The 23820-nt window shown below is 40.3% G+C and overlaps 1 protein-coding gene across 1 annotated transcript in view; it reads right to left on the bottom strand.

Moving 5' to 3' along the window:
* Nucleotides 1–8144: 8144 nt before the first annotated feature.
* Mkx (mohawk homeobox) overlaps nucleotides 8145–23820 on the bottom strand; it is a 66298-nt gene continuing 50622 nt past the window's right edge. The window contains exons 5-6 of the mRNA XM_090318691.1: nucleotides 10311–10344; nucleotides 8145–10193 (exon numbers count right to left, since the gene is read on the bottom strand). Of these exons, the coding sequence (XP_090174817.1) occupies nucleotides 10007–10193; nucleotides 10311–10344 (221 nt within the window). The 3' untranslated portion in view covers nucleotides 8145–10006. The remainder of the gene's footprint in view (nucleotides 10194–10310; nucleotides 10345–23820) is intronic.

Consider the following 23820-nt stretch of genomic DNA (forward strand, 5'->3'; position numbering starts at 1 on the left):
AGCCATGCCATCTCTCCATCTGTCTACCAACGTCAGTGCAACTTGACCCTTCCTGATTCAGCAGTAAAACTGTACACAATCCAATACAACCTAGTCAATTTTCATGCTATAGGGTAACATTAATATGATAAAAAAAAAAACGACCCCTAGAGTGTGCATAAAGAAATTTGATGCCTAGGCTGTTGGCTTTGCTTTTTGGTGTTTTTTCTTTGTTTTGTAGTCAACACAAAAAGTTCCAATTTTGACTTGGAAGCAAGTCTTTCATAAAGGGGAAAAGTGGGAGAAAAGAAAAGGGAGTGAAGAGTGAGGGAGGTAAGGCAAAGCATAGAGCTCAATTATGTAAATCATGAACACAAGTAAAATACTCCTGCAGAATAGCAATGGCAGAAAAGCAAGAGAATGTGATTCTCGAGCATGGTGATAATTTTAAGGACAGATGCAGCCGAGGAAACTGGCAGCTCTGTTGGCTTCAAGCCATCGGGACTTTTCCCTGTGTGATGAGGTTTTATCCACTGCTTCTCTTCTAAAAGGCCTTTATGAGTCTCAAAGCAGAGGCTGTTTCACCATTGGTGAATGGCCTAAGTGTGGAGTATTCTAGACAGAGGACAAACACAAACCTTTCAATGTATTTGGCTTTTGGAGAGTATGATATATAATTGCTGGGTTTTTAAGTAGTACTTTTCTTCCCTGATGGTGTGTGTGTGTGTGTGTGTGTGTGTGTGTGTGTGTGTGTGTGTGTGTGTGCATGCCAGTCCTGGGGCTTGAACTCAGGGCCTGGGTGTTGTCCTGGAGCTTTGCTTTTGCTCAAGACTGGCACTCTACTACTTGAGCCACACCTCCACCTCTGGCTTTTGTTGCTGGTTAATTGAATATCCCAAATCAAATAATATAAAACCCTCAGATCTCAGCCTCCACAGTACCCAGGATTACAAGTTGTGAGCCACCAGTGCCCAGCTTCTTATTTTGAATATCTTGCAACCTTGAATACTTGATAAAATGTCAGAAATCATCTTTGTGATGGAAGTTTCAGGATCAGAGGAGTTATATTTCTGGGGCAACACAGAGTTCCCATCTTCAACTTCTTTGTGAACTGACCTCATTTAACTTACTCATCCCAAACATTTAGAAGAATGACCCAGAACGGATTTTAACTATATTGAGAAAGATGGCTTGCTATCCATATTTAACTTTGCCTATACCTTAAAGGAGAAGCAATTTTCCTAATTTGTGGTTATTTACAGCACTGTAAATCAAGCAAATGCCATGAAGTGCCAATAAAAATTTCTTAAAAATGAGCCTTAAATAGCTAAACTCTCAATAGCGGCTCATAAAGAGAGGTTTGGCAGGCATTAGGTAGTTATGGTTAAGTTGACAGTCCTTTGGGGAGTTCTGATATCCAAAAGGCAGAGGTAGTTAAGGTTATGGAGATAAATATTGGTGAGGAGATTTTATGGCACACACTGAAGCTTAACTACCTGTGAGGACTGAACAGGAATTAGAAGTTTGCATTCTTCATAGCTGTTCGTTACTCACCTCTAGGGCTCTCCTGACCTATTTTTATGTCAAGTCTAAAGCTACTTGAATCAGAAGATCACTGAGGGAACATGATATTGCCAAGTCAAATAAATAGTAAAACATGATAGGGAGACAGAAAATGTTAGAGACTTGTAGGAGACTAGGGAAGGGACAAAAACAAAGGTAAAGATGAAAAAGGATCAAAACATGGCTTTCCAGTACCATAAAAAGAAAGAGTATTAATTTCTCCTGACACTTCTGCAGATGGTACTGCACTCATTGTGAATTTTTCTCACAACACACACAAGTTCCAAGAAGAGGAAAAATATTAGGTGCTGGTGGCTCATACCTGTCATCTTAGCTACTCAGGAGTTTGAGATGGAAGACATTTATTTAGATCCAACCTGGGTAGAAAATTCCTTGAGACTCCCGTTCAAAATAACCAGGAAAATAACTCTGGCTGGAGGCATGGTTCAAGTGGTAGCGTGTCATCTGTGAGGAGGAGAGGTGATTGAGAGAAGTCTTGAGTTCAAGACTCAGTACTGGCAAAAAGAAAATGAAGGAGGAGGAAGGGGAAGAGGAAGAAGTGAGAAGACGGGGGAGGAGGAAGAGGAGGAGGAAGAAGTGGAGGAGGAGGAGGAGGAGGAGGAGGAAGAAGGGGAGGATAAAACACACCAGGAGAGTTCTATCTTAGATAAAGCTGAGTTTTTACCCAATGAAGAATATGTTAGATACAGAATTTTGACCAACTTTTAAAAATTGGTGAGCATCTCTCTATAAGTCCAGAAAGCTATGGTTTGCTGCAAAAACCAATGAAACAAAAATCCTAACATACCCAACAAACAACCCCTTCCTTAGAAAGACGAAGATGTGGTCCTAAGCAGACCACAGAAAGGGGGTAAACCCTCATGAGAGTGTAGTTTGACGAGATAAAGGCAAAGCAGAGCTGAATGACTTCTTTCTCCTAGAAACAAATGGAGTAAAAGTGACTCACTGGTAAAATGAGAGGAAACAGGTAATTTGGTTTGCAATTGCTGCCCTGAGTTGTTGAATAGAGAAATGATTTGCGAGGTGCGCCAGTGCCTGCCTGGAGAGACCAACCACACCTCCTCTAGGATGAACAGAGATACAGATTGCATCCTTCTAGTCCTGCCTACGTCATGAGCAAAGCAATATATACAAAGGGATAAAAGGAGAGAGGGGAAAGGGGAAAGGGAAGAGAGACAAGAGGGGGAAAGAATTGGAGAGAAGATGGTGGGAAGAAAGATGTAGGAAAGGAAGGGGAGGGGAAGCATGGAAGGGAAAGGAAAAGGGAGCGAGATCATTTATTTGTTATCTTTGCCCAGACTAGACCTTCAGAGTACTCTGAGCCGAACCTGTGCTCTCAGTGCTTAAAGAGGCCTGGGTTGCAGAGATACAGGGCTCTCTGCAGAGCAGAGGGCAGCACCCACAATACAGTGTGGCATGGATACCCTCCAGGTGCTGTGCCCAAATGATCACCTGGCCACATTAGCTTTTCTTCTTCTCCAGCTGTTGAGCATCTGGATGCCTTGGCAAGGGATGGCAGCTTGTCAGCCTGTCCATATTGTGATCACGAGGGCTGGAAATAGCTGTGGCACCCTCCCCACTGCTGAACTCACAAGATATCCATTGTCCCAGGCGATTGTCCCAGGCGATCCCAGGTTTCCAGATGAAGAAAGTCTTGAGCATTGTATGAGTAATTCTGACTGAGCAGCCAGAGGGATGACGAATACAATAACCAGAGCAGGCAAATTCTAGTGACCCAGAAGTGTAAGGGGAGAATGAGGACAGCTTGACACGAAACAGGCGAGTTAATCAACAAATGCAGTTAGGGAGATCCAATGGCAGCTCTCTGTACCTTTCCTTTTTCCTGGAAGAATTTGATTTTAAAAACAGACTGTGGATGCTACTGTTTACTTGATGGTGCTTCTTGGAGGGGGCAGAGCCTACAGACAGAAATATGACTGCTTCTTCACCATTTTATTACATATATAATCTCTCTATGTAATGTATTATGTGATACATGTAATTATGTAATATATAAGCTATAAATTACATATATATAGCTTCTTCATAATTTTCAACACTATAATGCTAGACAAACTTTGTGAACTCATGTGTATGCAGGCACACACATGTAGGTTCACATATAACAAAGTCCTCATATCCAGAGTATAGTAAGAACACTTCATCAGACAAGAGCAGGTAATTAAAAAAAATCCTGAACAATAACTTCCATAATACACACAGCCATTATTTGAATAACTGAGTGGGAGAAAGTATTTGCAAACTATATCTAATAAGAGGTTAATATCCAGAATATACAAGGAACTCCACTCCGCAAAAGAAAAAAATACAATTCTATTTGAAGACAGGCAAACACCTTAATAGATATATCTCAAATAAGATCTAAGCCAGGCATTGGCAGTTCATTCACATAATCCTTAAGAGGCTGAGCTCTAAGGATAATGGTTTGAAGCCCGCTTGGGCAGGAAAGCCTGTGAGAATCTTTTTTTTCTTTTTGCCAGTCCTGGGGCTTGAACTTACACCTGGCTAGAAATAGCATAAGACTTTACTGTGCTGGAAAACAACTCAAACCCAGAAGGAATGAATGTTACTAAAAAAGACAAAAGATTTCGTCTTCTCACTTACTCACTGTTGGTAAAAATTTACATCATTATAGTTTACAGCTTGCATTGCTATAGAAGACACCTTAGAATCTAAAATCAATGAAAATAAACACTTAAAACTAGCTATACAGTATGATGTATAGTATGATTGAGCAATGCCTCTCCTGGGTGTGTCTCCTCCCAAAATGAAATCCGTGTGAAGACATAGCTGTGCTTCCATGTTTATGAGCAGTACTAATTACAACCATCAGATACTGAAAACAATCTAGGGCCTGGTAACAGAGCTACGGCTAAAGAAAGTGGCCCTGCTATCAATAATAGTCTACTACCCAGTCTTTAAAAAGAAGGAAATTCTACTTATGGACATGGATGGAGTTAGACAATAAGTTATGTGACGCAAAATAAACCAGGTGCAAGACAAAAATGGCACACATTTTTTCCCCCTACAGGAAGACTCTGAAATAGTTGAGCTCGCGAAAGCACAGAGAGTAGAATGGCTGGTGCTAAAATGGGGTAGAGGGAGTGGAGAAGATGGTTGTCAAAGGATACTAAGTGAGAATTAGCTACAAGCGGCTTGTAGACGTTTGCAGTGCCTAGAGTCAATAATAATGTACTGTTCACTTCAAAATAGCTAGCAGAAAAGGATTTTGATGACTATGCCACAAGGAAATCAGTGTTTGAGGTGATAAATATATTAGTTATGCTGATTTTCTCACTTTCCATTAAGTAAGCACACAGAAACATCACACTCTACCCCAAAATATTTGTTCAATTATTCTACATCAGTTAAAATTAAGCTTAAAAATGAAAAGCAATCAGATTAGATTCATTGCAGGTCAAATTTGCAGAAATGAAGCTTTGAGCTAAAATTTGTTTTAAAAATCATACCCATGCAAAATGTGTGTGTGTGTGTGTGTGTGTGTGTGTGTGTGTGTGTGTGTGTGTGTGTGTGTGTACACATGCATGTTAGCAGGGGCAGGACTCAGGTCTTTGTGCTTGCTAGGCAAGTGTTAGACCACTTCAAATAATATCCCCATTACTTTTCATTCATATTTAGTTTAGTTTCAAATGAGCTTTTGCATTTTTGCTCAGGCTGACCTCAAAACATGATCCTGCTACTTGTACCTACTGAGCAGCTAGTATTACGGGTATGAATCAACCTGCCTTGTCTCTTTTTGCGATGAGATCTTACTAACTTTGCTTGGGCTGGCCTTGAAATTTGTCTTCCTATCTCCTACTAAGTAGCAGGGATTAGAGACAAGAACTGCCACTCTAGTCATCATGCATTGTTTACATGAGATGAAGTTCCACAGAATCATATTTGTAAAGATAGAAAAGAGAAAGAAAGAAGAATGATGAAAGGAATGATAGGGATCAAGATGTATTGAACTCAGAAAAGGCATATTGAGTTGAAATCCCTTTTTACAATTACTTAAAGATCATTAAAAAGAAAAGCACACTGTATTAGCTGCTTTTTCCAAACTCAGAAATCTTTTCACCTTAAAAAATAGTTCTTAACTGGGTACCTGTGGGGCATGCTTGTAATTCTACCTACTCAGGAGACTAAGATCTGAAAATTGTAGTTCAAAGCAAGTCGGGGCAGGAAAGTCCATGAGGCTCTTATCTACAATAAACTAAAAAACAATGCTGGAAGCAGAGCTGAGAGCTATAGCACAATTGGCAAAGCACTAAAAGCCTGAGATACAGCACAGGGACAGTACCCGGGCCCTGATTTCAAGTCCTAGGCCAGTATGCACACACACACACACACACACACACACACACACACACACACACACACAGCACTTATGGCCACTGTGTATATGTGGCAAACCAACTTTTTGCTCCATTTGTAAGATGGAGAATCTGGATGCTAGGACAAGTTGAGGTTGTATTCAGTTTTTGCAACATGACAATCAGTCCTTGAACTCTGATCACAGACACTCAGAAAAAAAAAAATCAAAGATGACAGGCCATACTGGAGATCTGAGGAAATGCTTCATGGAAAACACAATTTATAGGGCCAAAAAGCATAAGAGTCTTGCTCTTGTGGTTTACATGGAACATTCATCACCATAACCAATCGTACAGGTAGCTCTATGCAGTCAGAAAAGCACTTTTCTGTCTCACTGCCTCCCAACTAGCTTTTGGAGTTGGAAAGACCATGGGTGTAATTTTTCCATGCAAATACTGGGTTTAAAGGCATGCTCATTTTTTTTTTTTGCCAGTCCTGGGCCATGAACTCATGGGTCTGAGCATTGTCCTTGGGCTTTCTCAAAGCTAGAGCTCTACCACTTGAGCCACAGCACCACTTCCGGCTTTTGTTTTATGTATGTGGTGCTGAGGAATCGAACCTGGGTCTTCGGGTATGCTAGGCAAGCACTCTACCACTAGGCCAAAGTCCTGGCCCTGGCTATGCTCATTTTTGAGTTACTATGGAGGAAAGTGTAAAAGCCAGGAAGCACCAGTAAGTGGAAGGTTTTACCCATACCCCAAGGCATGGCATCCTATGCATTCCTCAACAGAAGAGACTAGTGGGCTTCCTCTGGGTTCATTTATGTGATGGGATGCCATTGAGCTGCATGAGTTTTAAAGCTGTTAGCACTGCTGGCTAAAGGTTGCTACATGGAGCAGGCAGAGAAAGAAGGCAGCAGCTGGAGATCTTCTTAGTCCTCTTACACAGTGAGGAGCTGGCCAAACAGAGGCAAAAGGGATTCTTGGTGTATCCAAGTGAAGGAAGCTGTTGCACACAGATCCTGTGTTTTCTATGAGCACATCAGTCTCTACTTACCTTTGTTCTAGTTTAAGCTTTATGAAGATAGCTCAAAGTGATGAGAAGAAACCCATCTTCCTTACAGGTCTTCAACTCTGATATCAACTTTTATCATTTCCCCATTGTCTTCCATGTCGGACATCTTCCCACCCTGGGAACTTTCTTTTTCTGCTATTTATGTTTCATATTCCATTTCCATTTCTATTTTTATGCATATAGAGGAATTATAAAATTGGGTGATTGCATCTTTCATTTATCGCGCATCGGTTATCTGTCTGGCACTATAGTAGATATCTTACAAGCTGTCCATTTCCTCAATTTTCCAGCAAAAAAAAAGGACAAGTGTACTATTTTCTACCTGGCAGATAAAGAAATGAGAGACTAGTGGCCAAGTCAATAGTTTGCAGGAGGAAGGGATAGAGCTAGGAATCAAACAGCAATCTGCCTAGCTAATGGGGTGATTATATTCCTTACAAAGCAAAGTTGGATTTGGATCTAATTCTGCTCCCTCCAACTTGCAAAGGAAAAGAGAACAGAATCCATGTGATTACTGAGGTCTAGAGATTAACTTTTATTTTAAATCTGTCAAGTATTCCTGGCAGTTATTAATTTTATTAAAATGAATATACAGTATGGCAAAGGAAACACGTAATCCCATTTCTCTACCATATAAATTATGAATTGGAGTCTCAGCTGTTGACTCAACGTTGTTCAAGATTCTTTGGAATGAAAGACTGAAGGGACTTTTATTCCCCCAAAGTATGAAAGCAGAAAAGTAAATTAAATTAAGAAGTAATTGCAATTGCAGATACTGCTATGGAGGTGCTAATTAGGAAATGTTTTTAATGTTCTTAGAGACCAGACTCCAACTGTTGGTACTTTAATGAAATCAGGAAGCTAGCTGTCTGATACTGACCTAGTATCTGCCATTTCTTTTTCTTTTTTCCTTTTTTGGGTCCAAGAACTGTACACAAACTCAGTGTCTGTCATTTTAGCTCATTGACTGATTCTTTACTATCTGAGCCCCACCTCTGATCTAGTATCTACAGTTTAGAACACAAAACAAGTATGATTTTTAAAAAAGAGATAAGAAAAAGTGAATTATAACTAATTCAGATAAAATACCACCAGAATTCACTCATCTATCTGAAATATGTTAAAACAACAAAAACACTTTTATTTAAAACATTTAATACCAGAATAACTTATAATAGTATGAGGAAGAATGAAGTATTTTGTCCTTAGTTTTCATTGACATGCTCACATTTTGGCAAAATTGTCTCAAAACAATTCCAATGTCTTCATCATGCATCTCTTAACTACGAAAAGACATAAACCAAAAGAGCCCAGTACATCATCTGCTCATACAGTCATAACTTACATATTTTGCTTCGAACTTACTGTGATTTCAAACTGCAATTAAAAAAACAAAAGTAAAAAATATCTATACAAAATATTTTTATATCAAATTATCTTCATTACACTAAATAAACCCAAGTCCCCAAATGTTATGTTACAGGAAAAAGTGTCCTACAGTTTTAGATCAAGACTGTTGCTGTTTGTAGATCAGACAGAGCAGCCTTTGGTTTTAAAAACATTTTGCAAAATAAAGAAAAATGTCACCATATGGCTGCACTATTGGCTCTTGTTCATATTCACACACGCACACAAAAATTGCTTTCCAGTTTTTTTAAGCCTACAATTACTACCCAGAAAAAGAATTCCACAATATTGTCCAATCTATGTCTCTGTTACATATACACTTTGGCATATTTGGCGTCCCCACTGTTTATTTAGATTTAAAGTCTTCCCAGGTTGATTAGAATATAATTGTTTGACTAAAAAAGATACTCTTCTTTCTTGATATTGATTATTCGCACTCAATGGTAGTTTAATTTAGAAACAAAATGTTCTTTTTTTTGAATGCACGATTTCACTTAATTTTTACTTAAATATCCTACTTGGCAAAATTCAGAGACAGTTCAATGTTTTGTTTTCCATATGTTTTGAGTTTTAAAAAAAAATCAATTTTATGCCTGTAGGTGGATTATCCTATAGGGATTCATTTCCTATATTGTCTTGTTCTCATTGCAATACAAATTGTCCAACAGAAATTGTAATTTGAAATGAGCCAAATAAAAACCTTTTAGTCATTCCATATGAAAAAAGTTTCCATCACAGAAAAAACACTGAAGTCTTAATGCAAACAGGATTATGCTTTCAAACCAAACTGTAGGTTTAGTTTTACACAGGAACGTTTTCAGCCATTTATAAAGTAAACTTAACAACAACAAAAAAGCCCCCAGAGAAAGAAAATCCGAATTAGTTCTAAAGGGCTTGGTGCTGCCTTCAAGTTAATATTTCAAATGTTTCACCAGTTTTGTTTTTTTTTTCCTGATCACAATATGCTCACTGCAATTTTAAAGTCATTTTGAAGGAATCTTAAATGTATACACTATATGGATCAGTGCACCTTTCATTTGGGGAGTTTGAAATGTCAGCTATACAGACAAAAAAAATACATGTACAAAATTTCCACCCTGGCTCTGAACAGCACAATGAACAAGTTTCAATTCTGTGGTCGTCCTTTTAAAAGTGTGCTTCATGTGGGCTAACCAGATTTCCAAGTTGTAGCGTGTGAATGACTGAATATATTTCAATGGCTTCGAGCAATTCTCAGTTCTGTCCGGCAATACTTAGTCCTGTCTGTAGCAGTGCCCACAGACTAATAAACACATGGAACTGGCATTTTGAGGCACAGCTGTGTTCACTGTACCCACGTTAAAGCGTATTTTTTTTTCCTCAGAAAGCAAGGCACTTACTGTAATGGCAATGCAGATGTGTTTTTATGCATAGTTTGAGTAACATAAAATAAGTTAATATTTTTGATTAAAATAAGTTCTTTTTTTATAACTTATGTCTTTTTTAAGGAAGCAACTACATGATATATTTAGGATAATTAAAAATGAGAGGTTGGAAATGGAGCTGATTTCATTCCCGCTTCAGCTCTTAGGACGAAGATGTATATGAAACAAAAGGACCTGGAACATATCAGCTGGACGAGCGTCTAAAAGGGCTGTGTGAGTGGCACTTTGACTGTTTTTACTTCTGCTATGTGAGAAGACTTCTGGATGATACAGCTGGTTGTTCCCTGCAGTTTATCTTTTCCTTGTGCAAGATTTGTTAAGGCCATAGCGGCATTGATCTCTCTCCAGTATGTGTCCTCTTTGCTCGGTCCCTTTCTGTGAGCTGCACTGGATTTAAGCAAAACATACAGACAAATGGTCAAATGCACTACAATTTGCACTCCACATGCCATCCTTGCAAAACGTGAATGAGAAACAACAACAACAACAAAAGCTTTTGCTCACCTGTCACCCTTACTGGATCCATTTTCCAGAGTGTCTGTGAAGAGAAGCAAATAATCAATTATTTTCTGTCTCTCTGTCTCTGTCTCTGTCTCTCTCTCTGCAATGTACAAAGAACTGCATGTTCACTTGGCTTTCTTGCTCACAGGTAGTGCTCTCCCACCTGAACCATGACTCCAGTCCTTGTTTTCAACAAAGAGCAAGGAGTTTATGAAGCTTATTTCTGTATCATGAATTAGACTCACAGGTAGCTTTGGGAGATGAACACACAGTTAAACCTCTTCATAGGGAGTCAGTGTCCAGAGAGAAAATGCCGACTGTACCTGGGATCAGGTTGTTAATCTTGCCCTGCTATTCCTCTGCTATGTAACTTTGAACTGATTTCAATGTCTCACAAGGTCTGGGCCTTGAGTCCTTAGCTAGAATCTTTCATGAAGATTCTGGGGATATCTACAGATCGATAGTCTATAATTTCAGCAAGCAGGACTGGCATATAATTAGTTGCTCCTGGTAAGTTAACAGATGAGTTAGGGACCTCATATTCCTAGCAACTCAGCATTCAGGAGTATTGGAAAGAACAAGCGCCAGTTCTGAATCTCCCCAAGTGTCTGAACACTCCTGGGATAGCTGTGGTAAGAAGTTGGGGAGGCAGGCTGGTAACATTTACTCTCTTACTCAGAACAGGAACACCCCCCAAATCTGAAAAGATGGAAAGAAAGAAGACAGAAGGAGAGAGAGGTAGGGGGGGGGGAGAAGGAAGAAAGGAAGGAAGGAAAGAAGGAAGAAAAGAAGGAAGGAAGAAGCTAGCTTCCTGACTGATTAAAATACAGTACAAGGAACACCAAAATTGACACTGGAAGGCGGGGGTGAAGAGGGGAGGGAAGGCTGAAAGGCAGAAGAGTACAGCAGGGATCCCCTCAGCTCAGGAGACTGAATCTTATCCATGTTTAAGTCACCAGAGTCACCATTGTCCACAGCAGCACGCATCTGGGAGCTGCGGAATGAGGCATCACGATCTCCCCCCGCCCCTCTTTCTCTATCTCTCTCCCCCTCCATCCAGCTGCAGCCTGCTGTTCCCCCTAACAGTTCACTTTCTCTCTCTCTCTGCCTCTATTAAACTCTTTGCCTCTTAGAAAAGAAAAAGAATAGAACTCTATGACCATGTGGGCCAGGAAGCTAAGACCCCATGCCCTCTGTGCAAAAAAGAAAAAAAAAATCAAGAACACCTACTAATTCATCCTGAGTCAGGCCAGGTGGCAAGGTTCACTCTGAGTACAGTGCACTTGGTAAACAAATGACAAGGCTGTGGTGAAGAATAGCGAGATGTGTCCTTCAGTGTTCTTTCCCTGATGACGGGTGGCTCTGACTAAGGTTTTAGGGATGGTGGGGAGGAGGGGACACGGGCTCGGTGAACATCAGGACAGTCATTGTCTGGAGCCTTGTCAGCTGCTGAATCTTTGGGTCTCTTGAGGTTGGCTTCCATGGTCAACTATGTCTCTGTTGCCTTTGATAATTTGGGGTTATACATTTTCTCAGGTATATGGGAGAAAGTAATACTGAGTTTTAGTTTATACAATCTTGATCATCCTGGTTGATAGACTATTTCCTGTGTGCCATGCTCTTTTGGAAGTGATTTGTGTTGTAACTTATTTAGGGGTTAGGGACTTGGCTCATGTGAGCTCATTTCTGGAGTTTACACTCCATTTCTTGTTTACTTCTAGAACGGATGCAGATTTACTCAGTAATCCCAGGGACAAGGTGCTATCAGTACAGACAGCAAATGGAAGCCATTGTCTAGGGGGGGAGGGAAAGCAGCATTGTCAGACATTTTACACACACACACACACACACACACACACACACACACACACACAGAGGGAGGGAGGGAGGGAGGGAGGGAGGGAGGGAGGGGGAGAGAGAGAGAGAGAGAGAGAGAGAGAGAGAGAGAGAGAGAGAGAGAGAGAGAGAGAGAGAGGTTCAGCCTTTTCCCAATTCTGCCCACAAATTGCAGCAACCCTACTTCCAAAGTGAAGCAATGGTTTATGGAGATATTTATTCAAAAGAAGGATTTGGCAAAAGCAGAAGTTTCATGAGCTCCAGTAACATTAGGGAAATAACAAGATATCGTTTAGTGAAGTCATGCAACTATGCTCACAAGCGCAGTGGCTCCCTTAGACCCAGGTCCCAGAATCCAGCTTCCTAGCTGAACCAGAAAGTCAAGGACCACTAGCTCCACAAGGTAGCCTGTGGCTATCAAAGTTGTAACGGGACGCAGAATCTGAAAAATGACATCACGCAGGCCCAGGGAGCACTTCTTGTTTTAGACAAGGCCGGAACTTGTGTGTTGGCATTCCCTCCAGCCAACACCTTGAATTTGTGCCACCAAGAAGCGAGTTTACTGCAGCCAATGGTGAAATTATAAAATTCAACTTATTCTTCAGGGTCTATATGCTTTACCCTTTGGTGCCTATGAAAATAACTTTGAAGTGTAAAAACCCAGGCTCTAATCCCAATTCTGGTATTCTAAATTAGTTTCACAAATCTTTACAATGTCTCAGGCAGTATGTAGACGACTTAATTTTCGATTTTATTTGAAGGTAAATGAGCAAGCCTAGAGTCATAAGGTATGGGTTAGGTTCTGAAGACAGAGAGAAAGTCTTCATACGAATTACCAAAGAACAGAAGCATCTTGGCTCTCTATTCATAATCAGTGTTAAAAGCATGTCACAAAGGCTGATTTTCAATGTTTTCAACCAATCCAAAAAAATGATCACCACTCTGGAGTTCTTCTGTGTCCAAGGTGGTTGGAATTCAAAAGTAAATTACAGGAAGTGGCTCTGTGGCTCCAGGGATAGGGCAGTAGCTGAAGAGCTCAGGGACAGTGCCAGGCCCAGAGTTCAAACCCCATGACCGACAAAAGACAAAAAAAAAGTAAATTAGAAAGTATTAGCATGGCCAAGTACTAATTGCTTATACCTGTAATCCTAGGAACTCAGGAGGTGGTTCAGAATTAGTCTGGACATAAACATTATAAGATTCTTATCTCCAGTAAAGCAGCTAAAAGCCAGAAGTCAAGATGTAGTTCAAGTGATACAGCCTTGACCTTGAGAAGATAAGCAGGAGCACAAGGCCCTGAGTTCAAGCCCCAGTACTGGCATGTACACACACACACACACACACACACACACACACACACACGGTATTACTAAAAGAGGTTAATTTATCTGTTGCTATTCCTGGTACGCTGCCTGATCTGTCTAAGGATATCAACTATCCCAATGCTGCCTCCTGTAGAGTATTGAGTTCTAGTTTCCAGATGAATTGGCAAATGGAAAGTATCTAATAGATATGTAAGACCTGGTAATCTAGGGGACATAATTTTTAATTCATTATTCTGAGATGTATTCTGGGAGTCATCCTAGCTATTTTTGACAACTGATATCATTTGAGGGAAATTCAGAAAATTTATAATCCACTTATTATATTAAACAGTGGTCCTAAATATTGTAATTTTTTTTCTCATGTTCATTTTGTTTTGAAGTAAAACACTGACTGGTTCTTTTTCTAGTCCAGCTAGCTTGTGTCTTCTCTGCCTTGAATCGCTACTCAAAGAGCAGTGAGGCTGTTGTCTCTGTCATGTGTATCCCCAGGCCCACATTGCTTCTGCCCACTGAAAATGAGGTGGTCTCACCAGCTCCCTTCTGGAAGTGGTACCAGGGGCTCCACAAAAAGGAGAAAGTTAGGAAGATTCAGAATGCTGCTGAAATCCAGCCAGTCTCCATGAGTCTGAGCTAGTTCTGGTTTGTAGACTGTCAGGTTGAAGTTCATTAGCACCCAGTGGCTTAGCGTCTTATGGCCACACACTTGCTCAGTTGCATCTCTTACTCTGCAAGTAGCTTGGCACAGTCCCCTTAAAGTCTAAGCTAAACTGCCTTTTTGGATCCAAAAGTTCCAAAACCCAGCTATGCTGTCAATTACCATAAAAGCAACTGGTTGGCAGAAGTAACTTGTCAAACCAGCCAAAAGAGTGTGTTTTAAGACCAGAAAAAGAAAGGGAAAAAAAGAGAGAAAGGTGTATAGTTAGGAAATTTTTAGATGCCGTAAAATCCCAAACCATGCTGAAACTTAAAAAGTGGGACAAGGAGCCAGGAATGTGGCCTAGTGGTAGAGTGCTTGTCTAGCATGCATGAAGCCCTGGGTTCGATTTCTTGGTACCACATACACAGATAAAGCCAGAAGTGGCACTGTGGCTCAAGTGATAGAGCTCTAACCTTGAGAACGCCCAAGGACAGTGCTCAGGCCCTGAATTCAAGCTCCATGGCTGGCAAAAAAAAAAAAAAAAAAATGGGACTAGCCTCAGTTTGGGCATGTTTCCTTGTAAAAATTTAGAAACAATCATATAAAAACACAGCTTGGGGAACAACTCAAGATGTGTTAGTTCAGTTGTTTCATGGGCCAAAGTTCCTTCAACTTTGATTGACAAAAAACGCCACTTAGAATCTAGCACATGAATTCTAGTAGCTATTCCTGAGGTAACATTTGTAATCCTGAAAAAAGAGACAAAAAAATATGGCTGAATCTTTTTTTCTCCTGAGCTTTTTTTTTTAATTTAAAAATTTCAAATTTAATAAGCAAACCCTAAAGTTGAGAAATTTTTAAGTGTTCTATAAAATAGCACTTACTACACTGAAATGTAAATAAAATGAAGCAAGATTAGCCCATGAGTCTTTTTCCCATTAAAATCTCTGAAAAAAAATCATATAATAGGTTTCCCTAAATTAAAGTGGAGTAGATGGAAAGCAGGAAACTTTGGGGGACCTGGAAGAAGGAGGTAAAGAGATGGAAAGTCACCAGGGAAGTGGTATTACATAGAGAGAAGAAAGGTAGGCAACTGGGATTCGCTGTGTGAGAAAAGGGCCCCATCATTTATCTATGACTCTCAAAGAAGAAGTTCTCAGTACCTGTTATGCCTGGCAGGATGCTCTTGTGGAGGAAGTGAGCAGAAAGGAATGGCCACTGGACCACAATTTGGTACATGGCAGGACAGACACAGATGCTTCTCATTTGCTTTTTCTCCGCTGTCCACTGCAATGCAGTGGTTGGCTTGCATTGGTCATTTTGGATGGCCTGAAAATGGGTTATAAATGTCCTAGACAATGGTCCTAGACAGACAAAAGATATCCCCCCCTCCTTAATTAAGCCAGGTATCTGCACAAGCAGGCCATATGGGAACTGTTATTAGAGACAGTAGGTATGGACAGCCAGGGTTTACTGTATTTCTGGATCCAAGGTAACACAGAGCCTTGGTATACTAGATCACCTTCTGTAATTATCCAATCATCCATCTCTTTGGAACAAATGATGAAAGAAACATGCCAGAGAGTAGGATAGATATCAAACGTCACAGACTACCTAGAGCTCTAATTGTTCAGAGTCTTCCTAAATGTATGGCATGGTTCCTGGTTCCCTCCTCCCAGAAGAACCGGCTAGGTTTACCCGCATGCCACACACTGGTTCTGATGTCACTCTCCCTTAGATGCTTTCCTCAAGGCTGATACTTTACTACTTGAGTCAGACAGCTCTACTCCCAGCTGTTCTTTTTTGTGTGTGTTCTTTTGTTTGGTTTTAATTGGAGACAGAGTCTTATGACTCTTCTTGACCTCACTGGCTTCAAAGCTGGATCCTCAGATCCTGAAGAACTAGGATTACAGACGTGAGCCAGCCTTTCTTTCCTTTTTTGAACTAGTGTCTGTGGCTCTCCTCAAGTAAGAAATTAAGACAGATATATCTTGGAAAGTGAAAAAGAGAGCATTACCAAGCATTACCAATAGGTAATATGAACCTTTCATATATTATTTTCCAAAGTAGTACACACATTTTAATGAATTCTTTCTGCACATATCTTACCAACTACATTGTTTTTGGTCTCACTGAACGTTCATTTTTGTCTTGCTCTGTAAATAAGATCAAAGCTACTATGAGGGGCAGCGTGGGGTGGTTTATGCCTGCAATCGCAGATATTCAAGTGATGAACACAGGAAGATACTGGTTGGAATCAGTCTTAGTAAAATGTTATTGAGTCCTCACCTCGACCAAACAAGCTAAGGCAAGGTGGTGCATATCTGTAGCTCCAATTATCTGTGAGGTGTAAGTAAGAAGAGCAATATCCAAGATGGTTCTTGAGCTATAGCTTTGATGCTATAATGAAAACTAAACTAAAAGCTAAAATGGATGGGGTGTGGCCAAAGTGGTAGAGTACTTGTCTAGCAAGTCTGAGGTCCTGAATTTGAAACTCAGTGCCACAAGAACAACAACCATGACAACAACTACTATTAGGACTTCCTGATGTGACAATATTGTGTGTGTGTGTGTGTGTGTGTGTGTGTGTGTGTGTGTGTTTCCTTCTGCAAACTAGAACTTAACAAATTCTGTACCTACCTCTGTCCAATTTAGAGTTATGTATGAAAAACGGATGCCAAGAGAAGGGGTTGGCTTTAGAATAAGTATTGGTTACATTTATTGGCTGTTTAAGCCTGTGCCAGACAGTGTGCCAAGAGCTCTACAAATGGTAATCTTGTGAGCTGGCACCCTAACCTGGTCCACAAGTGACCCTGTAGCTTAGAAAGTTCAGGAATTCACACAAGGTTCAGATACTGGACATGAACTGTGAGATTCAGCTATAGGTCAACCAGCACTGAAGGTCATATATTCCTTTTTTGCCAGTCCTGGGGCTTGAACTCAGAGCCTGAGCACTGTCCTTGTGCTTTCTCAAGGCTAGCACTGTACCACTTGAGCCATAGCATCGTTTCTGGCTTTTTCTGTGTATGTGATACCAAAGAATTGAACCCAGGGCTTCCTGCATGCTAGGCAAGTACTCTATCATTAGGCCACACTTCCAGTCCCCGAAGCTCACATTTTTAACCATAGAATTTCATTATCTCTGTGGATAAAGCACCAACTAAGACCATGGTGAAGCCAAAGGCATGATTCACACAGAATTTCTGTGAATGAATGATAATCTATTCAAAACCTATTGGAGCTGGGTACAGTGGCACAAGCCTGTAATCCCAGTCACTGGGGCAGCTAGGAATTGGAAGACTGAAGTCTGAGGCCAACTGAGCAAAAGCATCAGAAAAACAAACATAAAAGTCAAAGGGCTGGGGAGGAGATTCATGCTGTAGAGTCTTGTCTAGCAAGTGCAATAGCCCTAACTCAATCCACAATACTGCCGAAAAGGAACAGCTTACTCAGCCTTCTTTGTAGAGAATGAAAGCTTGTTTTGAACTCCCCTTATGAGCTCATCTCTGATACTGCATACCAGCACAACTCACAACGTTTCTTGAAATGTTGATCTCCCTGTAATCATACTCCATTAACTCAGAATAATTTACTGCAAGATAATGCCTGGCCTGGACAGCTACGACTCAATCACTTTTAGATGACATTTCTCAAGTGATTCTCTTTAGGGGATAGTTGGTTGAGTTTTCCTTTGTTTTGTTTGCCATAGTGGAGTTTGAACTCAAGGCCTCATGCTAACTACATTGATGTTCCTCCATTTGAGCTATGCCCTCAGCCCCGCTTTTTGCTGATTATTTTGGAAATGGACTCTCGCAAACTTATCTGCCTAGACTGGCTTCAAGCTTTAATCCTCCATATCTCAGCTTCCTGGATCCCTAAGATTACAGATACGAGTCACCAGTGTGGGGCTTGTGATATGTTTTTTTTATATTGTAATTAGTAAAAGGGTTACATGATATTTGCCAGATAGAAGGTGCATTAATTCACATACATTGATACCCTTTCACATGTCTTGGTACCCATTTCCCTCCCCCCCCCACACTCCCCACCCGTCTTGGTTTTCCCCCCTTCCCTATCAAATTTCAAATATCCAAATACAAATAAATTCAATATATCAGATAACAAAGTGAGATACTATACTAATATGAGATAACCAAGGGACAGCAAAGGAGATGAGAGACAACATAGTACATTAAGGACAACAATCATTCATTATATGGCTTTTGTTTCAATATCCTGGAGGTCCTTTCAATTAGCTTCACATTATATGGCCTTATGTATCAAGATTTTGCTCTATTGCAGATCTCTGCTAGTAGAGCCCAAGGTTTCTACTGATTATGACGAATGAGGGAAACCATTGAGCCTAAGTTCCCTTGAGTCTGGCTTACTTCACTTAATATGATTTTTTCTAAGTCTTTCCATTTCCTAACAAATGGGGCAATGCCATTCTTTCTGACAGCAGCATAGAATTCCATTGTGTACAAATACCACAACTTGTTGATCCACTCATCAACTGAGGGACATCTAGGTTGGTTCCATATCTTTGCTATGGTGAATAGTGCTGCAATGAACATTGTTGTGTTAGTGGATTTAGTATGTCTTTGTTTCTGGATGGTTGGGTAAATGCCAAGTAGTGGGATATAAGTTTTTGAATGATTATTCAAATCTAAGTGACTGGTTCATTCTAAAGTTGATACACTTTTAAATGAATCTAAATTATTCTAAGTGATAGCAGCTTCCCCCTCCACAAAAAAAAACTCAGTAAGCTGAGATTTGAGGATCACAGTTCAAAACCAACCCGAGCAGGAAAGGTCATGAGACGCTTATCTCCAATTAAATAGCAACAAAACACAAAAAGCTGGAAGTGGAGCTATGGCTCATGTGGTAGAGCGCTAGCCTTTGTAAAAATGCTCAGACCCTGAATTCAAATCCCCCCCCACTCACACACACAAAGAAAAGAAAAAACAAAAGAGGTGATCACCTACCATACTTATCTGTGGATGCATAAATTGCTTCTGATGGTTCCACGAACCAAAAGTGAGTTCTACCTTAAGATTTTTGTCTGACAGGAAGAAGCCACAGATAAAGGTCAGTGTTTGTAAAGGTGGCTGCCTAGAGAATTGTGAACTTGGATTTTGTAAACGTAGCAGTGGGGAACTTTAGAAGCTTTCCAAATTATACCATGTGACCTACCCTCATCTGTATGGATGGCTCTAGGTTTTTTGGCTTTCGGTTCTCTATATACTAGCTAAATTATTCATCCTGGGGAAGAAGGAATAAGCAGCTTCCAAAATCATTTCAGAGTCTGAAGAAAAATCTTTTCCAAAAACGAAGCCAGTGTTTCCTCTAGCAATGGTTGTCACCATCTGGCCGAGCTGTTTTTCCTTCCCACCACCTCTCATCTGGGGCTGGCCCTCACCGTGGCTAACGACGCCCAGATGTGGATCCGATGCAATCCTACCTTCATCTGCCTGTCAGTGGACTGGCCCCTCTAGCTCATGCCAGAAAAGTACACTGAGAAGCCACGCCCCCTCTATTTTGGACCAATGGCATAGAGCTTCCTCAAGGGTACACAGCACTTTTCTGATTCCAGAAGTACCAATGCCTATGGATAGAGTGGTTTGGTTCCTAGCGCATCGCGGATCTAGAACCTTGGTACACTTTCCTCTTTCTGTAGGGTATAGGAGCTTGTGGCTCCTCTTTAATTCTCTGTGCTGGCAGAATGCATAGTTCTTTTGGCCCCATCCATTTGGGCTACTGCATTGAAAGTACAGGAAGTGGGACTTGTAATGTGAACCTTCTTAGGATAACAGAATAGCACCCAATGATAATGTTTTGATTCACTTTCAGTCTTTCCTACTAATTATATTAGATATTCTGGAGACTCTATTTAATTCCGCAGAGTCCCTTCTTCCAAGGTAGTCAGTCCCTTTGTCAGCTCAAAGGCTCTACATGCCACCCCTTCTCCCCTCCCTGACTCCATAGGGGAAGGTGTTGGTGGTGGGGGGGGTGACCGGACCGTGGGTCTGAAGTGTTAAGAACTCTCTTTTCTATTCTTAGCTCTTCATATTAACCATGAAGGTATCCCCATAGTGCCATCACAGAGTTAGTAGGTACAGTAGATTCTCAAACCAGAGAGTACCAGCCAGACCTCTGCTCTCTACTAACTCTGGGAAGATTGGCCAGCTGCTGGATGTTTATGTGATATGATGTGATGTGTTATGTCTGTGTGTGCACATGTGCATTATAGAGTTTGAACTCATGGCTGGGCACTGTCCTTTAGCTTTTTCACTCAAGACTGGCACTCTACTGCTTGAGCCGCAGCTGCATTTTGGTATTTTGCTGGTTAATTAGAAACAAGACTCTTAGAGATTTTTCTGCTGGCTTTGAACAGTGATCTTCAGATCTTAGCTTCCTGAGTAGCTAGGATTAGAGGTGTGAGCTTCTGTGCTTTTTCCATATTTTGCCACTTACCACATGGGGGTAACTGAGATATGAGGTAGTTATAAGGATTATATAGTTTGATGTTTGCAAAATGTTAGAAGGGAATTAGAGTCTTTAAAAATCTATGACAAAAACACATATAAGTCCTTGCCTAAAAAAATGAACCTCCTACCTTTTCATTTTTCTACAGCTACTCAATGGGCTTGAAAAGAGTCACCAGGAAAATTAGTATTGTTTACAGAGTTAATATAAAAACTATTATGTAAGGACAAAATACTTAGCTCTGGGCAAAGCCCATCAACTTGGATTTAATGGATTAAGTGTGTAGGCTCTGTCATCTTCAAATAAAATAGCTTTCTTCATCCTCTCCTGTGCCAAAGTTTCATGATATGCCAAGACAAAGAACAGTGAAAGCCACATTAAAGAATATCTGCTACCCTCAAATGTCGGGTGGATTTTGTTGCTTTGTTTTCTCAAGGGGAATATTTGAGATCTTTACCCCAAATGCTTCATCCATGAAAGCTAAGTTTCCAGCCAAAGTCTCAGAAAATGACTTCCTAGCATATGCATGAATAACTGCTGTGTGTGTCTGTGTGCTGTACAGAGAAGTAATTGTCTATAAAAACATCCCATTTCACATGCATGTTGGGCACTGGTTCTGATACCCGGATGCCCTTACTGTGCTTGGACTTAAACTGTAATTATGTCCCAACATTGGAATACTGATTATCCTGCACACTCCAGAATCACAAGAGGGCCCTGTCTCCTAAGACGACCTTTATGGAGGGATGCTTCTAGAAGAGCTGAGCTGTGTAATAAACACACAGCTGAATGGTGTTAGGCTACAAAGTACAGCTATGGCTTTCTTCAACAAAAACAACAAAGCTTTTTAAATGGAAAAAATGTGCATGAATAGTAATCTAGAGATGGGCTGGAAAGTCAGGCTCATTGTGCATTTTTGAACTCTTCAGTATATCAAAAAGAACCATAAAAAATCTTATTCTCTCTGCTATGTGAACTGCAGAGTGCCTTTGATTTGGCAGATGGTCCTGTTATGTTATATGCTACTCAAATTCTTCACATTGCCAACTCCAGGGATGATAGTTCAATCTAGGAGATCTTGGTGTTAAACCTGTCTGACGGCATTAACAACGGAAATGACACAATAAAGAAAAAGGATGTTCATAAATCTCTCAACTCTTTCAGAAGAGTGGCCAGTGACATCTGCTATATTTACAGTTCAACTGCTGTTTTTATTAAAAGAGAAAAAAGGTATTTTAGATAAAAAATGAACACTACCATTGATCTTTCTGCTGTATTTCAAATATGAGTTAATGTTCTTCATAGACTAAAACCTCAAAATTACACTTGGTATATCGGTAGTCTCTGTTCTCATCTTTTCCTTTTTCTAAAAAGAAAAAAAACATTTAAAATATAATTTAATTACAAATTTTTGTGTGCTAGAACTGACGCTTGAATTCAAGGCAGCAGCACAATCTGTCCTTTAGCTTTTTCACTCAAGTCTATCCCTCTACCATTTGAATTATAGCTCTACTCATGGCTTTTTGGTGATAAATTGGAAATAAAGAGCCTCATCGACATTTTATTTTGTTTTGTTTTTGTTTTAATTAGAGCCACTCCTGTGTATCTGATGGTAGATCTCTTGACCAGGGTACCTGTTCTGACATAAGGAAGGCACAGCAGGATATCTGAGGGCTGCTAAATGAAATGACATCCCCCTATTCACTTATAAAATATGAATCACAGCTGGGTTCCCCTGGCTCACGCCTGTAATCATAGCCACTCAGGAGCTGAGATCTGATGATCATGGTGTGAAGCCAGACAAAGCAGGAAAATCTGTGAGACTCTTATCTCCAATTAGCCATGAAAAAGCCAGAAGTGGAGGTGTGGCTCAAGTGAGAGTGAGCTAGCCTTGCACATAAAAGCTCATGGATACCACCACCCAGGCTGAGTTCAAGCCCCAAGACTGGCACTAAAACAAAAATAAATAACAACAACAAAAATACCAAGCCCATGAAGTCACTGCATGACACTCCTCTTTATGTTCCACTTTCTGTGCTATGTGCCAGTTAAAATAAATTTAAATTAAAATACATTGATAAAGTCAAGTGCTAGTGGATTACACCAGTAATATTAGCTATTCAGGAGGCTGAGATCTAAAGATCACTGTTCAAAGGTAGCCTGGACAGAAAAGTCTATGAGATTCTTATCTCCAATAAGCTACCAAAAAGCTAGAAATGGAAACATAGCTCAAGTGGTCAAGCACTCTAGCCTTAAATGAAAGAATGAAGGGACAGTGACAGCCCCTGTATCCAAGCCTGAAAACTAACACAAAAAAGAAAATACATTTATGAAATCCTCAATACATAATTATTATCTGATGACATCCCACAAATATGTACAACTATGTATTTATGCATCTGTTTCAAAATAAATTTACATAAACTATGCATTTATTAAATTCCAATAGCATACAGAACATCTGAGTACACAATAAAAATAGATTCCAGAAAAATAAGTAGGGAGTGAGTTGCTTAAACAAGTTGATCTTTTGGGGGTATGGTTAATCAAAAACATTGCATCAAACACAAAACACCTCCAATGAATAGTTTGGTGTGAGGGAGAGGATTTGAGGTAGAATCCACAAGTAAAGAGTTAATGGAATCAAGATGTGACTCTATGCAAGTTCTGTATGATGCTGTATGGATGGTACTTCTACATCCTGAGGGTAACAAGAACCTCAGCCTTCTCTCTAGCGCTGCTGTGTGAAGGATGGACCATGGCCCAGCACAGAAATTGGAGTAGGCCCTTCCCATTCCTGCAGTGAAGAAACCCTGCTATAACCAGGTACAGCTGGCTCAAGTTCCACAGAGGAACCAAGGTCAAGGTATGACTTATTTCTCCTTTTATACCTTAGGACTTCAACCTACTTTCATGGTATGCTGCTGAGAAGAAAATAGAACTCATAGGGAACTTCTCCAAAGTGTAGGCCTCTGAATGGCATCTCTAAGATGTACTATTAGGTGGTTTAGGAGCCTGTATTGGGACAAGCTCCTCAGACACTGTAATACAGGGTCAAAGGGATGCTTTGTGGGAAAAAATGTTAGAAGTAGATGGCTTTTTATTAAAAAAAAAAAAGCAAGGATTCCTAGACTTTTCTCAACTGTTTTAATGCAAGGCAGTATTTCTTTGTTGCTTTGTTATTAAGTAATGGAAACATTATTTTCCTTTGTCTTGTTTTTCCTTTTTT

This window comes from Megascapheus bottae, chromosome 26 (genome assembly GCF_031878675.1).
Source record: "Megascapheus bottae isolate mThoBot1 chromosome 26, mThoBot2.hap1, whole genome shotgun sequence".
Lineage (NCBI taxonomy): Eukaryota > Metazoa > Chordata > Mammalia > Rodentia > Geomyidae > Megascapheus > Megascapheus bottae.